The 18,050-nt window shown below is 38.7% G+C and overlaps 1 protein-coding gene across 1 annotated transcript; it reads right to left on the bottom strand.

Moving 5' to 3' along the window:
• Positions 1–12,396: 12,396 nt before the first annotated feature.
• On the bottom strand, positions 12,397–17,308 carry LOC121677201 (protocadherin alpha-13-like). The gene is made up of 2 exons (XM_042055166.1): positions 14,918–17,308; positions 12,397–12,447 (listed from the first exon to the last, which is right to left on the bottom strand). The coding sequence occupies exons 1-2, from the start codon at positions 17,306–17,308 to the stop codon at positions 12,397–12,399; spliced, it is 2,442 nt and encodes an 813-aa protein (XP_041911100.1).
• Positions 17,309–18,050: the final 742 nt, after the last annotated feature.

Genomic DNA, 18,050 nt, shown 5'->3' with positions numbered 1-18,050 from the left:
TTCCTAGGGCAGGCAATACAGAATTGAGCCATTGCCATGGCAACACAAGGATCCAAGGTCAGTCCAAGTGTGTGTGGGGCACAGTGGGATAATCTTTGAGACATGGATCTTTTGTTAACAGATGAGCATGCAAGGAATTGGCATGTTTTCCTTAGTAGCATTGATTGGACATCTATAGCTGTGACCACGTACATAGCTGTAAGGTTTCAAATGTATGATCTATTTACAAAATGCCTTTAGTCTAGTTTGAACTTGCTTTAAGGTGAAAGTGAGTGAACTGTGTGCAGTAGTCTGAGCAAAAGAACAAGGCAGGCTTTTAAGAGCCCACATTCCTTGTGGGAAAAATAGATCCAGTTATAAAGCATGTCCCAGTATGTATTCTATATATCAAAATTATACAGCCAAATGAAAAGTCATCTTCCTGACCACCCACAGATATATGTGCCCAGTAGATGGAATATTTTCATGAGGTAAACACACAAACAGTGGAAAAACACCCAAAGCTATTTTTAGGGAAGAAATAAAGTTCTTAGGGGAGAAATGGAGTGACTCGTGAGAGAAATTACAGACAGGAGCAACTGGTTTCCACAACTATTAACTCCATGACTTTGCCAGATGGGGCTTCCTATCAGAGAATCACTCATCTGGTAGGTTGGCCTTTTGAGCACTAGTTAACACCTGCTGTATCTCTCATGGCCCCTGACACACATGCCCACATGGGTGTACACACACACACACACACACACACTCACACACACACTTACACATTTTTAAGAATCATAAATTTAAAACACCAAAAACTGGAGAGTCAAATTAAAAGAGTCTTTTAAATACTGGGGCAGGGGGAGATATGTAACTATACTTGGAGACTTCCAAACTACTTCTCAGTAAATGATAACTCAAGCAGGCAGAAAACTTATAAGTTGGCCTAAATAGCTAGATAAATAAACTGGATCTAATTGAAGATTATTGAATAGGCAATTCACAAACACCAGAAAACACAGTCTTCTCGAGTTACATGGAACTTTAACTAGATGAACCATACTCCAAGTGGTTAAAAATACTTCAGAAATGAGGAAAAAACAGAAATCATATAAAGCATGTTCTCCAAAAAAAGAAATTAAAGTGAAACTCAGTATTGCTGTGAAAATTTCCAAATATTCAGAAATCAAAAAACCTATTTCAAAATAACATGAGTAAAGGAAATTTATATAAAACACATAAACTAAGTAAAAATAAAAGCACTGACTTTCAAAATTGTTATGAAATATTCCTTTATTCTGTGTGAAGATATGTCACTGTAATTGGTTTAATAAAAAGCTAAATGGCTGGGTAGTGGTGGTGCACACCTTTAATCCCAGCACTCAGGAGGCAGAGGCCGGCAGATATTTGTGAATTCGAGGTTAGTCTGGTCTAAAAGAGCAAGTTCTAGGACAGGCACCAAAGCTACACAAAGAAACCTGTCTTGAAAAACCAAAAAAACTAAACTAAACTAAAATAAAATAAAAGGCTAAATGTCCAACAGCAGGAGGTATAGGCAGGAGTTCTGGACAGAGAGAGCTCTGGGAAGAAGAAAGGTGGAGTTGTGAAGAGACACAGAGGAAGCAGGAAAGCAGGATGGGCAGTACATAGATGTGGTAAATGAGCCTGGGGCAGCACATAGATAAATAGAAATGAGTTAAGTTATAAAAACCTAGCTAAAAACAAGCCTAAGCTAGTGACCAAGATTTCACAAATAATACTAAGTCTCTATGTCATGATTTGGGAGCTGTCTGGTGGGACGGAGAAAGACTAGCTACATATGGTGTCCAACGCCTGGACATGTATTTCAACATAAGATCTGAGAAAGCTTTTTTTTAAAAAAAAAAGTTCCAAATACACAAAGATGGAACAAAGCACTGTTTCCTAGTCCTAAAGTCTCATGAGGGCTGTGGTACAGAGTCATCCTGACCACTGCCTGCAGGATTGAGCTGCCAGGACACCATGAGCTAAGCTGCTTGGTAGTTTAAGGTTTTACTCATGCTGACAGAAAAGGTTACAAATACTTAATATAGCAGGTTCAAATGGAAAAATAACTTCTCAATGGGTTGCAGTGTGTTTGACAATGTGCTAAGAAAAAAGAGTATAGACAATTATAAAAATACTTAAAAAATAATAAAATCTTTAAAGAGAAAAAAGTAATAAAAAGAATTAGTCACATAAGGTAGGGAACTATTATAACCCAGGATGTTTTGATCTTGTATGGTGCCTTATTAATTTTGATTGTGGAAGGAAGTGCTGAATTAAACCATCCAATATACTTTAGGAATGTTTTAACTTTAAAATGGAAGTCAAAAAATTTATTACATTGGGGAAGAGGTTATGCTTTTGTTTCTATAGGAGATGAAAGGTTATAGATTTCTTCCAGGTTAAGAGAGATCAGATTTGACTAGGGGAGACCTCTGAAGTATCTTGGCTACAGACATGTGGGAGGAACAAAGAAAGACTACAGGGCAGGTAATGCATAAGCTGATCCCTCTGGATGGGAACAGCTTAGAGATGAGATGAGACATGATAAATCATGTTGGCTACAGAATTCTCAGGACTTATTATTACATGCCATCCTTTCATATGGCATACCTAAAGATTTGTATTACAGTTTGGTTAAACAGTCCAGATAGACTTCTAAAGTTAACAGTTTGCTTTTTACCTGCTCAAACATAGAGCAAAAAATCACCTTTAACTGATTTGTGCACACTGCATGTTCCACTTATTTCAGTGAAGATATATATGTAACCTTTAAAAAATTTTGTGTTTTCAGAGCAAGGGGATTAGACATCAATGAAAACAGGTGACCCAGGTGATTCAGCCTCTCAAAGTGCCTCTGTGCAATTTCCTCAGAGATCTACATCCAGAGCAGCTTCAAGGCTGCTGACTCCATAGACTACTCTAGCCAGGACTACAGATAAGTCTGGCACCTTCCCATTGCACCAAGACTAGACAACAAATATTATGGCTAGTTTTTCTAGGATTTGACTATTATTCCAATTTTTCATGGTTCCCCCAAAATATCATCACCCCCAGATGACAGTAAGCAGTCTAGCAAACATATGTCAACATTTTTAAGAGGTAGGGTGGGTGGTTTTTGGTCATTCCATGGGTTATGGATGTTTGTCATCATTTTGGGGGGTTGGTTTCATGGTCAGAAAAAAAGCTAAACAACAGATATTAGATTCAGGATCTCTTTCTGAAGGGAAAAGAGTAGATATAGCATAGCCATGTTGGAATAAAAAGGTGGTTTGTTGAATCTACTTTTGAAAAACTCAAACATTTTACATTGGTATGGAATTTTGCATTTTGATACAAATTTAAGGATATATATCCATATAAGGTATCTATGCAGCTTGTTTTAAAAATATTATAAAGTTCTAGTCATTGAAAGCTATTTAGGATAATAAAAATACATGTTAATAGCTGGTCATCTATAACAATCAAACTTACAGTCGTGTTTTCAAGGTCATACAGAGATATATTTTAGATAGATGGGTGATCTCCAAATACTTCAAAGACCTACAGAATATAGCATTTAAAATGTTATAATAACATAAGGCTTTTCATGACAGTGAGACACATCTGCTCCTGGCAGTATCAATTTACTTCAAAAAAGGATGATGATCATTGAAGAACCTCTATATGGAGTTTGCTTTCTTTGTAGCAAAAGCTAGTTATTTGAACAAGAAACTGCCCTTGCCTCAACTATTGATGATATGCCATACAAACTGGATAAGCAGGACACAGAAAGGCAACTACCAAACTCTGCCAAGAAAGGGTATGACAGCCTTTCAAAACTTTCCTATTTCACAGAAAAAACTGTCAAATATTCTAGGCCTGTACACTGAAGATGACCGCCCTAACATAACAGAGCAACCTTGGGTGACTGTCCAGGCATCCAGATGTTTCTGTCATTTGTTAGTTTTGGAAGTTGCTTTCTTTATACTTCCTGTTTACTCGGGTAATATTATATCCTTCTGGGTTCTCTGATGGAGTTGAAGATGAGATGGCTATGTTATAGTTTTCTTTGTTACAAAATTTAAAAAACTCACAAAAGGTATAAAATGTGTAAGGGTAAGAGCCATAAAAGCTTAAATTGTTTATCTAAGAAAATGGTTTGAGATTTAAAAAGATAGTTTTAAGGTGGTAATTAAAAATGGTTTAAGAATAAAATTTTGACTAAGATAGAATAGATAATGGAGCATTTTTCTCTAAATTTGCCAAATACAAAAAGACTGGACATTGTGAATGTAATTCTTACCAGATAATTGATCTTATTGTATCTAATTTTAATTTGTTAGCGTTAAGAACCTTTCCTTTTTATTTAGACAAAATGAGGGAAATGTTGTGCAAAGTATCTTTACACTGTGTGAAGATGTGTTATTGTTATTGGTTTAATAAAATGCTAAATGGACAATATCTAGACAGGAGGTATAAATAGAAATTCTGGACAGAGAGCTCTGGGGAAAAGAAAGGCAGAGTCATGAGGAGACACAAAGGAATCAGGAAAGCAGGATGGACAGTACATAAAGAGTTAACCAAGCCTAGAGCAGCACATAGACAAATAGAAATGGGTTAATTTAAGTTATAAGAGCTAGCTAAAAAAAAAAGCCTACGCTATCAGTCAAGTTTTCATAATTAATGATAAGTCTCTGTGTCGTCATTTGGGAACTAGTTGGTGAGACAGAGAAAGACTCGCTACACACAATATTCACAGGGTGCACAGATAATAGTAATTGGAAGGTTACTTGTAGCTTTATATTTGCATATTGTAAAAAAATAAGTCTAAAATGAATAAACTTCTACTTTAGGAAACAATGGAGAAATAACAGTCATTTAAGACAAAGGCAAAGAGAGAAGCAATGACAAAACACAGGCCAGTGAGAAGGCTCAGTAGGAAAGGCATCTGCCACCAGCCTTACAATCTAAATTTAATTCCCAGGACACACAAAAACATGTAACAAAAAGTATAAATAAGAAAAATATAAAAACAGAGCAAAAACCAATCAAGTTGAAAACAGAAAAGTGACAGAAGAAACAGTTAAACCCAAGAGCTGCTTTTTTGAAAATGTCAATAAAGACTTTTATAAACTTCTAGCCATACAAAAAGACAAAAATAAAGAAGACAAAATTAGTATTTGAAAAGAGTCACCACTACTGACAATTTTAGTAAAATGCTAATAAACTAATACTATTAACAATCAATCCCATGCCCCAAAAGTTTATAATTTATTCAAAATCGAACCAGTTCCTAGAAAGACATGAATTATTCATACTAAAGTTAACTTAAAAATTGGATAATCTGAATATCTTTAAATCTATTTAAGGAATTACATTTAAAATTTTGTTTTTAAAAGTACCAAAATAGTTTCACCAGTGAATTATACCAAACATTTAAAGAAGGATATGCCATGCCTCGCAATATCTTTAACATTCAATGAAACAAATAGATACAGGCACCACACAAAAGGAAAATTACAGACTGTCATGAACATTTTTGGCAAGCTGATGGTTTCTCAAAATATTCAAGATCATGTGAATATACAGAGCAGAAAGAATTTTGTAGACACAACATGATAAAGGCATTGAACTGAGTAGATTGCTCTGGATGATGTGGCAGGCCCAATGTAATCATAAGGCTCCTCATTTTATTTTATTTTTATATTTTGCTTTCATTGAAAATAGTTTTTTTTCTTATGTAATATATTGGGATTACAGTTTCCCCTCCCTCTACTCCTCTCAGCTCCCCCACACACTGTTCCTCTCCCATTCAAATTCATTCCCTTTCTCTCTCTCTCATTAGAAAACAAAAAGACTTCTAAGAAATAATAATAAAATATACTATATTGATATAAAACAACAGAAACACATTGGATAAAACAAACAAACAAAAGGAATATGCCTAAGGAAGACACAAGAATCAAAGATCCACTCCTTTGAACACTCAGAGTTCCATAAAAACACTAAACTTGAAGCCATAATAAATATGCAAAGAACCTGTGCAGACCTATACAGCCTGTTCATGTTACTTCAGTGTCTGTGAGTTCATATGAGCTTTTATTGTGCTGAATTAGAGAGCTTTGGTTTTTTGCTTGTTTTCTCCTCTGGCTCTTACACTCTTTCTGCCTCCTCTTCTATAGAGTTCTCTGAGCCCTGCGGAGAGGGATTTGATGGAAACATCCCATTTAGTGGAGTATTCCAGGGTCTTTTGTGGGATATTTTTACACTGTATGAAAATGTATTGCTATGACTGATGCAATAAAAAGCTGAATGGCCAATAGCTAGGCAGGAGGTATAGGTGGGACTTCAAGGCAGAAAGAGAACTCTGGGAAGAAGGCAGAATCACCAGCCAGACACAGAGGAAGCAGCATGAGCAGTACAGAGAGATGAGGTAGCAAGGCATGTCACAGAATGTACATTAAAATAAGTAGGTTGATTTAAGTTATAAGAGCTGTTGGCACAAGCCTAAGCCAAGGCTGAGCTTTCATAATTAATAGTATGTCCCCATGTTATTATTTGGGAGCTGTTGGGTGGGTGGATAAAGAATAGTTACAAAGGTCTCTCACTCTCTACACAATATCTGGCTGTGGGTCTCTGAATTTATTCCCATCTGGTGCAGTAGGAAACTTCTCTGATGATGACTGGGCAAGGCACTGATCTATGACTATAGCAGAATGTCATTAGGAGGCATTTTACTGGTCTGCCTGAGAAATCCTAAGCACCTCCCACTAAATACCTCTGAAGATTGACTGTTGAGAATCTTCCAATTTTACAGATCTATTACTGGGCTTAGAAACTTAACTTAGTTAAAGCTGGGCCAGGACTATTTTTTATACCCCATTGGAACATCAACAGTGAATTGCCCAGAACTGAAGCCTAAACCCTATACTTCTGGTCTACAGTCTGGCAAGTCTTGGTTATGGGAAACAGAAATGAAAACGCCTAATCAATAAAGAGAAGAAAAGATGTTCTTACCAAGAAACACTACCAATGATCTAACTCCAAATACCTAGGTCCCATCACTAAACCACAACAGGTCTCTGTGAACAATTTGTTCTCCCATAGCAATGATTGCCCCCAAAAGTGGCTTAGATGATGCACAAAACATTTTTAAAAGAATTATAATAAAGATGATCAAAGAACTCAAAGAAGATGCAAATAAATTCCAACATGAAAACTGTGACAAAACTAAGAACTGAATGAAACAATGAAAACAATTCAATATATAAAAATAGAATTTTAATAGAGAGATAAAATATCTAAAGAAAAACCAAAATGAAAGAAAATGTGGTAAAAAAATTCAGAAATTCAAACAAAAAATTAGAAGAAAGCCTCATCAATAAATTGAAGCATGATCATCATATCTGGAAGACAAGGTAGGGGAACAGACCAGTCAAAGAAAACATCAAATTAAAAAAAGGATGTGCAGGGACTCTGGGACTCTGTATAAAGGCCATCATGGCAGCAAAGTCAAGGCAGCAGGAGCTTGAAGCAGATGGTCATGTTACATCCCCAGTCGGAAGACTTTACTAGTGCTCAGCTTGCTCTCTCCATTCAGACAATTCAGAATCTCCTGTGACAGATGGGTGCTGTTCACACTGGGTAGCTTTTCCCACCTCAATTAAAATAATCAAGATAACTCCCGTGTGAATATATGTCGCTGTGGCTGGTTTAATAAAATAGCTGAATGGGAGAAAGTTAGATTGGAGAGCCAAACTGAGGATTATGGGAAGAATAAGGACAGAGTCAGAAATATCTATCAAATGCAGAGAGAAGCAAGATAGACCTGTGGTACTGAAAAAAGATACCAAGGGACATGTCAAAGCACAAAAAAGAAATATGGGTTAACATAAATCTAAGAGTTATCAAGTAATAAGCCTTAGTTATTGGCCAAGAATTTGCAATTAATATTAATTCTCTCTCAGTTATTTGAGAGCAGGCAGATGAGAAAGAGAAGTCCACCTACTTCCACCCATAAACATGTTCTTATCTAGATAATGTAAACATATCTTATCTAGATAATCCCTCATTGAAAAAAATCCCTTATTTCCAAACCCAGATCCAGAAACAAACAGACATGAAATGTCCTCTCTCATCTGAAGTTCCTAGTTCTAAATCTTCAGATATGAGTATATAATGCAGGAGTAGCTGCAGAAACCAGGAAAGTAAAAAGTGACCATGGGTGGTGAGAAGCAATAGAGAGGAAGATATCAGGGTTCTGCCTGTGTACCTAAAAATGGTGCTATGGGCATGTCTCTCAGAGGCAGCAAACAGCTCCACCATGCTGGACTGGGTGGGGCAAGCAGAAAATGCAGTATTTCCCCTAGTAATGCAGCCTCTTATATTCATAAGAAGGACTTAGCATTTTACCAAGTGCTCCTGGACAGTAAAGAATTACAGATACACAATAGGACAAATTCAGACATAAAAGACCTCTAAATGGGTCACAATGTTAGATAAATATACACAGACTTGGAAGAGAGAAGAAAACAATATAGACAGTTATAAACAAAGAAGATTGTTTAAAAACCGTCTTTAAAGATACAGATTACAGACAGTCATAGATTAAAGGAGTAAAGATAATAAAATAAATATTAAAAAGTAATAGAGTAAAAACAAGCCACAATAAAGAGGACTATACACAGAGAGTCTGGATTATGTGTATTATTGTATCTTTTTTGAATTTTTTTTTACTGTGAAGGAGCTAAATACAGAGAGACATTTCATTGTACAGGCTACTAAGCTAAACCAACATAAAGGTATCTTGACTTTAAAATTTGAGTCTAAGGATATGTTGCTTTGGAAAAGAGGTTTTCCTTTTGCTTCCACAGAGGATGAGAACTTGTGGATTGCTTCCAGACTAATATGGTTTGATGCACCAAGACATCTTGAAAGGCTGCTGTGAACACCCCCAAAAATAGTTTGCCCAATAAACAGCAAGAAACTGTTTGGAAAAGAACTATGCCCATTTTCCCAAATATTGTTTATAAATGTTCTTTTACATTTAAAGGGGGATATGCTATAGAGATTTGCATTGGTATGAATCTTGGTTTATTGATATAAACTTAAGGTCAGTTTTGTTATATGTACATTTCTGTTCTTGATTAAGGTATAGTGTTTGTGCAGCTCATTTAAAAAATATAATGTATAATTAAGAAATACCACTTAATAGGTAATCATCTATAATAGTCAAGCTTGTAGTCATGTTAGATTTTCTAGACGTACAGAGATATATTTCAGATAGATAGGTATTCTTCAAACCTTTCAAAGACTACAGAATATGGCATTTAAAATGTTTTAAGAAATTAGGACTTTTTCATGACAGAGACACATCTGCTCCTGGCAGCACCAGTTACTTCAAGAGAAGATGGGCATTGAAGAGGCTCCTTATGGAGTTTGCTAATCGTTTGCGCAAGAAACTGCTCTTGCCTGGACTACTTAACTGGACATGCAGGACCAACAGAGAAATGACTACTGAACTTGCCTAAAGGTGAGATGATCCTTCAGGATTTCTGCCTCATGAAAGAGTCTGCTAGACATTACTGCAGGACTTAGAAGAAAGTGTCTGACAAACTACCAATATAGATAGAACCGTTTTTGAAATTTTCTGCTTCATGGAAAAGTCTGTTGGATATTATGGGCCTGAAGGTTGAAAATGGATGCCCCCATGATACAGAAGAACTGTGAGTGACTGTCCAGGAAGTGAGATATCTCTGTCAATTCTGGAGTTTTGGAAGTTGTTTATAATGCACTTCCTGTTTACTTAGGCAATATTATATCCATCTGGAATCTTTGATGGACTTGAAGAATAGATAGTAATAATATAGTTTTCCTTAGTTATGATAAGAGATAAAGTAGATATAATATTGTAACTGTAATTCTTGATTGATACCTGTTTTGTTATATGTAATTTTACTATGTTAAAGTTAAAATCTTCCTTTTTGTTTAAACAGAAAAGGGGAGGTGATGTGGGATTTCCTTCTGCATGCTGTGATTACCATTGGTTAATAGAGGAACTTCTTTGGGCCTATAGCAGAGCTATAGGGAAACAGAGCTAGGTGGGGAAAACTAAACTGAATGCTGGAAAAAAAGAAGGGCAGAGTCAGAGAGAAGCCATGTAGCCCCACTGGAGACAGATGCTGGAACTTTAGCCAGTAAACCACAGCCATGTGGCGATACACAGGTTAATAGAAATGGCTTAAATTAATATATAAGAGTTAGTCAATAAAAAGCTAGAACTAATGGGCCAAGCAGTAATTTAATTAATATAGTTTTCATGTGGTTATTTTGGGTTTGAGCAGTTGAAGGAGGAAACAAGCAGCCTCCTCCAACATACAGCTGCCACTTCACTAAACCAGCATAATTCACAACTACATTATATTTATATTCATATCCACAGATAAGATATATAGGTTTTAGCCCTCATCAAAGAAATGGCTTCTTTAAACAGATATGGAACAGAACAGAAAACTGCAACCAATCAAAATGACTATGTGGCTCCCAGATCCAACTGATACACAACTCCTGTATCTAAAGCTGAGAGATCCTACCTGAGGAAGAGGCAGAAAGATTGTTAAAGCCAGAGGAACAGGAGTTTGCTATAGGATTTTGTCTCCTAGAAATATCAGAGAAGGTTATCTCATGGAATCTTATCAACATAACCACCTAAACAAGACCTGAACAAGAACTTCACTAGTAAACATGCTAACATGGAGGAGGAAATCTTATGGGGCCTCAACCCTAGATGAGAAACTATAGTCAATTAAGGAATGTTGAGAGTGGGAAAAATAATCTTCCCCCAAATTAGTTATCCAAAATCAAATGCTCAGCCCTGAAATTATACATATATAGGCAAATTATAGATTTAGTAGATTTTATTATATTGGGGAATGTATGTATGTATGTATGCATGCATGTATGCATGTATGTATGTCTTGGGATAATACCAAATTAATAAATTGTTATATATCATTGCCTAATATCTCTCTACTATATTTTTTCTTTTAAATTCCAAAGAACTTTCTATTAAAGACAATGAATTTGTCTTAAAATCAGAATCTGTTCAGATATTTTGTCTATATCTATACTTTCAATGTCTATTCATTACATGAAATACAATTCTTATTAAGAAACATGTGAGTGAATTTATTGTTTATTAAGTTTAATGAGATAACTTTATTTCAATGTAAAATTTATATCATTTATGTTTAGTACAATGCCCAATATGTTTGATCACATATTCCCATTTTACTCAAAACTTACTATTTTACTTTGTTATTGCCTTTTCTAACTTTTCTGGTTTTGATGATATGATTCAATGATTACCTATTATCTTCCTCCTTCTAATTGTAGAAATTTCAATATTGGTTTTGTTTCTAAATACTGAACACTTCTTGCTACATAAGAAGAAAAATAACAGAGCCCAGTGGCCTCACTGTGAAGGAGAGGCAGAAGTCCAAGCACAAATGTCCAGTAAATAGAATTTGCAGAGAAGAGTACAAAACTAAGAATTGCATAGAAATGAACTCTGGGCACCAACAGTGGGGTGTTATTTAATCTTTGGTTGAATATTAATATGTATGTGTGGTGGGTGAAACTCCACAAAGCCATGGAAACAATCTGAAAATGTCTAAATAAAATAACTTAGAGAACTCACATAGGCTACAAATGTTTCAAGCTTCCACTAGTCAAGGAAGACAGACAACTTAAAACACAAAGCTCTGGACAATGTATTCAGGAGAACGTTGGATTAATAAAGGCTTAATAAAGCACCAAGTCCAACATTCTTTAAAGCAGCATGATTGACACTTTGAGATGGTAGTTCTTTGTTATGAATAGCTGTGCTGTGGTTTGAAGAATGCTTAGTGACAATTATAAGATACACAATGGCATTCCCATCCTAGGTCTTGAGATGCCACTATATCTGGGATATTAGATATAACAACCACCAACCAGGTTACACAAAGAAGAAATAAAATTCATGCAGGAAAGAAAACAACAGAAGAAGCAAACCAAGTAATGACAAAATGTTAGATAGGCAGACAACAGTGTTAAGGCTTTAGGGCAATAGTGGCACAAACTTTAAATCCCAGCACTCAGGAGACAGAGACTGGTGTATTTCTACACACACACACACACACACACACCATGCACACAAATACACATACAATAGCAATATTCTGTTTAAAGCATAGAGATCAAAAGATGAACATATGGAGATATTGAGGTAAATATAAAACTGAAAATATTCAAATGGAATCTTACATGAATACAAGACACAGTGTATGAAATGCAAAAATATACTGCTTAAGATGAATCGTGATAGCAATACAAAAAGAAGGATCTGTGAACTTGAAGATATACTAATCAAAGCTCTCCAAAGTGAGGAACAGGGAAAGTGAACAAAGCTTCAGACACCTACAAAACAATATCAAGTAGTCCAACATATGTGCACTGTGCAATTGGAGTCCCACAAAGGATGGAAGAGGGGAAAATATTGGAAGAAATGTGGCTGAAGTTTCCCGGATTTGGTGAAAATGGTAAGTCCACAGATCCTAGAGCATCAATGAACCCAAAACAAATATAGAGAAAACCATATTAAGGAGTATACAGTAAATGTTTAGACTTCAGTGATCTTAAAAAGAAAATAACCCTAGGAATCCAGAAAGAATATGCATATACAGGGACACGGGTAAGAATAGCAGCAGTTTTCTCACCCAGAGCTGCACAAGCCAAGAGACAATGTGAAAAATAGAAAAATGTATGTATGTATGTATGTATGTATGTATAATATTATGTATATTACACACACATATATATGCTCTGCTCAACTACACCTGGTAAAGATATTTTTTCATAAATGAAGTGGTAATAAAGATTTTTCTCAGGAGCCTCTGAATTAATTCATTGGCTGAGTACAAATACTAGAGTAAGTATTAGAGAAAACCTTCAGGCACAGGGAAAATAATACCAAATGCATATCTGTAGTTACACAAAACAATGAACTTCACTGAAAAACTGCCAACATCTAGAGTATGACTGGCATATAGAACACTGAATAACTGTTTAGTTGGTGAAATATTGTATTTTTTTCTGGCACTGATGATAGGATCCAGAGCATGTCATATACTATATCCATCCACTGAGCCACATCGCCAATCCAATGAATTTCTTTCCAACATTTAAGAACCTTTTAAATTGAACCTATAGACCTTAAAATCCATAAAAGAAAAAATGAGAGGCATATTTTAATACATAAATTTTAATGCTTATTATTATTGCAAAGCAAGTCAATTCATAGAAATTAGAGGGAAATGTGGTATATAGTTGGCAATCATACTTATACATAGAAGTTTATCAAAACACACAAAAAATTAATATTAAATTTAAAGACAGCACAATGGAGTGATGACTCAGTGGTTATGAACACTGGCTGCCCTTCCAGAGGACCTGGGTTCAGTTCCCAGCACCCACATGGAGGCTCACAACCTCCTCTAACTCCAGGTCTGGGGGTTCTGATGCCCTCTTCTGGTTACTTCAGGCATGAAATGTAAGTGAGCCATGGACACAATCTGGCAAAACACCCATAATAAAATAAAATAATTTTTAGAAACGCAAGAAATGGTGGGGTTTTTTTCAGTAAAAACACAGGCCAGAGTTTAAATAATAAATGAATGAATGTCAAGGTCAAGTAACTATAAACATTTATGCTCAAGTTTTTGATATAGAGAAATTGAAAATTAAATTCACTAAGTGTTTCTCATAGAGAGCTGAGCACCAAGGACTCTGGAGGATGAAAAATGAAAGACCAACTAGAAAAGTCTTTTAAAAATTAACAAATAGGCTAGGATGGCGCATGCCTCTTTAATCCCAGCACTCAGGAGGCAGAGGCAGGTGAATCTCTCTGAGTTCCAGGACAACCTAGTCTATGTAGTTCCAGGCCAGCCACAGTTACATGGGGACAACCTGTCACAATCAATCAATAAAATGCACTGTGAGGGGAAGAAAGGTATTTGTTACCAGATGTGGACTGCACTGGAAATTGCACCCAGGAGCACAGACAAAAGGATCAAGAATTAGAGCCCAACTTAGGCTCTCTGACAAGATCCTATCTCAAGAAAACAAAAGGCATCCAGAAGTGAAAAGTTATGAATTCTTTAAAAACAACCGATGTATGTGCGTTTCTGGACGCACTAAGACTGAAACTTAAATGATTTAGCCTCACCACAGTATTTTGTAAAATATTTCCAGACATTCCATTTTATTTAAAATGCTAAGTACAAAATAAACATTTTGAGCTATTAAGTGTACCAAAAACAAAAAAAAGAAAAAGAAACACAAGAAGAACAATTTTTTTTCCAGATTGTGACATTTCAGTATGGTTTCTGGCAATGTTTCAATACTTAGTGACCAATCCAATGCCAATAATGAAATATTTTAATTAGACTAAAGACTGAGAACAAAGATATCATAAATGAGCAACTGTTAGAAAGGTTAAAAATAGGCAAGGCGATGTCGGCCCACGCCTCTAGAGCAGGCCCAGTGCCTCCAGCACTCAGGAGGCAGAGAAAGAGGCAGAGGCAGGCTATCTCTGTAATTTCGAGGCCAGCCTGGTCTACAGAGTGAGCTCCAGTACAACCAGAGACACACAGAGAAACCATGTCGCACAAATAAAGGAAGGAGCCCGGTGGTGGCGCACGCCTTTAATCCCAGCAGAGGCAGAGGCAGGCCGATCTCTGTGATTTAGAAGCCAGCATGGTCTACAAGAGCTAGTTCCAGGACAGAATCCAAAGCTACAGAGACACCCTGTCTCGAAAAGCCAAAAAAAAAAAAAAAGAAGAAAAGGAAGGAAGATAAGTGAAATTAATGCTTTATGTAATGAACTTACCTCTTTCAAATTTTCTACCTGCCTTTCTCTCTGGCATGTCTCCTCTGCAGAGCCTAGCACAGGAGGGAGACTGGGGCTGAAGGCCATGAGGTCGGTCTTGGGCGGACCCTCTCCAGAGCACACCCTCTGCCTCCTCTGCTGTGAGTATGACCAGGTCCCCACGGCGCTGGAGCACACCAGCACGCGCTTGCCCGGAGCACAGGCTCCATCTGTGGGCGTCGCTGAGCAGCGCAGCGCGGTGTACAGCAGCAGCGTGAGCACCATCAGGCTGGACACCGCGCAAATGGCGATGATCAGGTATACATTGACTGTCACTAGCGATGCCTCAGAAGATGCAGTGCTCTCGGAAGCGAGGGAAGAGATTTTGGGTGCCTGACCATTCTCCACCAGAGACACCAGCACCGTGGCCGTAGCGGTCAACGCGGGTTCACCATGATCTTTAACCAACACCAACAGACGCTGGCGCTGAACATCTGCTTCGTCCAGGGAGCGCGTTGTGCTGATTTCGCCAGTGTACAGACCCACGCGAAACGGGCTGCGCATGCCCCCTGCCGCCGACTGGAGCTCATAAGACAGCCATGCATTGTAACCAGAGTCCGCATCTACAGCGCGCACCTTCGCTACTACGTGCCCTGAACCCACTGATCTAGGCACAAGCTGGCTCACTGACCCGCCGTCTCCGACAGCTCCGTGAGGCAGCAGCGTGGGCGCATTGTCGTTCTCGTCCAGCACAAACACCTGCAGAGTCACATTGCTGCCCAGGGAAGGCACACCAGCATCCCGCGCGCTCACCTGGAACTGCAGCAGCTCCAGCTCCTCATGGTCCAGGGGCTGCAGCGCGAACACCTTGCCGCTCTCCGCGTGCACAGACACGAAGCTCGACAGCGAGCGCTCGCCCACCCTCCTCTCCACCAGCGAGTAGGACACCAGCGCGTTCTCCTGCGCATCTGCGTCCATGGCCGACACCGTGAAGATGTGCGCACCAGGCGGGTTGTTCTCCTTCACGAACACCGTATATTCGGGCTGCGCGAACATGGGCGCGTTGTCATTCACGTCAGCCACCTCCACGGACACGCTGGCGGTGGCCCACAGTGAGGGTGAGCCCCCGTCGCGAGCTGTCACCACTAACTTATAGTCAGGTGTGGTCTCTCTGTCCAGGGCGCTGTCCAGCACGAGCGAATAGTAATTCCTGAAAGTGGACACCAACTTGAAGGGGACATGAGGGGTCAGGAAGCAGGTCACCTGCCCATTGTCACCAGAGTCACGGTCGGATACACTGACCAGAGCTATGACAGTGCTCGGCTGGGCATCTTCTCTGACTGGGAGTGACAGGGAAGTAATCGTGACCTCTGGTGCATTATCATTTACATCTAGTACTTCCACCAGAAGGGTACAATGGCCTGTCATTGGGATATTCCCCTTGTCCACTGCCTCCACGGGTATCTCATATAATTTATTTTCTTCATAATCTAGTTGGTCTTTCGTTCTAACTTCTCCGCTGCTGGGATCTATATAAAATGCATACCCCACCGCAGGGGATACAGGCCGCCTGAAGGAATAAATTATATCTCCATTTGTTCCCTCGTCGGGATCTGTGGCATTTAAGTTAATCACTAGTGTTCCGTTACGTGCATTCTCTAACACTCTAACTTTATAAATGAACCGATCAAATTCTGGAGTATTGTCATTCACATCGAGGACAGTGATCAGCAGCTGAACTGTGCCAGTCATTTCCGGTTTGCCTCCGTCACTAGCTGTTAGTAGTAATCTATGCTCCTTAATTTCTTCTCGGTCTAATGATTTCTTTAACACAAGTGATAATGAAGAAGTTCGCTCACGATTGTTTTGAGTGTCCAAAGCGAAATAATCACTGGGATCCAATCGGTAGGTCAAGGCGGAATTGACTCCGATATCTGCATCCGATGCGCCATCTAGTGGAAATCGAGTTTCTGGAGGTCTTGATTCTGCAACCACGATGCTTTTGTTGGTTTCGGGGAACACAGGCGGGTTGTCGTTAATGTCTCTCACCTCCACCTCCACGTGGAAAACCTGCAGCGGCCGGTCCACGATCACCTCCAGGTGGATGCTACACTCCGCGCTCCGCCCGCACAGCGCCTCCCGGTCGATCCGAGAATTCACAAACAAAATGCCATTCTGCAGATTTACCTCCAGAAGGTCCCCGCGGTCCTTAGACGCCACCCTGAACAGGCGGGGCACCAGCTCCGCCAGCTCCAGCCCCAGGTCCTGAGCGATGCGGCCCACGAAGGTTCCGTGTTTGGCCTCTTCCGGAACCGAGTAGCGCAGCTGGCTGTTCCCGGCCTCCCAGGTTGCGAGAAGTAGCCAGAGCAGGAGGCATCGGGATCCTGGATTTTTTTGCCAGGATAACAACATGGTACACGCAAAAAGATTCAGTGAAAGCTACGGTATACAGAATACCTTACCTAAAACTGCCTCTCAAAAACTGGTTTGACGACGTCCTAGTACTGAAGAATTCACAACGAGTTCTCTGAAGGAAGTGACTGTCTTTGCCAAAAGTTTTCAGTGAAGAGCGACATCATGAGGCGTGAATGTGTAAGTGCAGCGATCACGGGGGCTTCCTATTTTCCATTGATAGAAGCCTTGACTTCCTTGCACTTTCTGAATTTTCCATTGCAAGTATGTATTTAGGAGTTAAATATTTGTCCTTCCAGGAACAGTAAATGATTTCCTCTATTAGCATCAGGGGCAATTAACATGTGGTATATGTTTTGCAATGTCCCACAAACTTAAACGTGTGTGCGGGAAATTTTAAATCAGTGAACCTTATAATTTGGGTTTGGTCTCTAGTTCTCGCGGTCATGCAAGTTTTGTTGGCAGTTTTATTTCCCTCTAACCATTTTAAGATCTTCTCCCATCAACAGTCATTAATTCCAAATGGAAACATAACAATCACATAAAACACATGGGCAGCTACATACCAGATTTCAAACAATGCACCGTGTTCAGGAGGTCCAAGAGTGGGGGAAAAAAAACATAAAAAAAATGTTTGTGCTTTAAAGGATGCATCTACGTGTAGTATGTTTGTGTGTGCATACATACACAACAATCTATCTAAAACAATGTATTGCTGTTTTCAGATCACCGTGTAGAGAAC

The sequence above is a fragment of the Arvicola amphibius genome, chromosome 5 (assembly GCF_903992535.2).
Source record: "Arvicola amphibius chromosome 5, mArvAmp1.2, whole genome shotgun sequence".
Lineage (NCBI taxonomy): Eukaryota > Metazoa > Chordata > Mammalia > Rodentia > Cricetidae > Arvicola > Arvicola amphibius.
The sequence above is the reverse complement of the archived record's forward strand: the minus strand, read 5'-3'. Positions and strand labels throughout refer to the sequence as shown.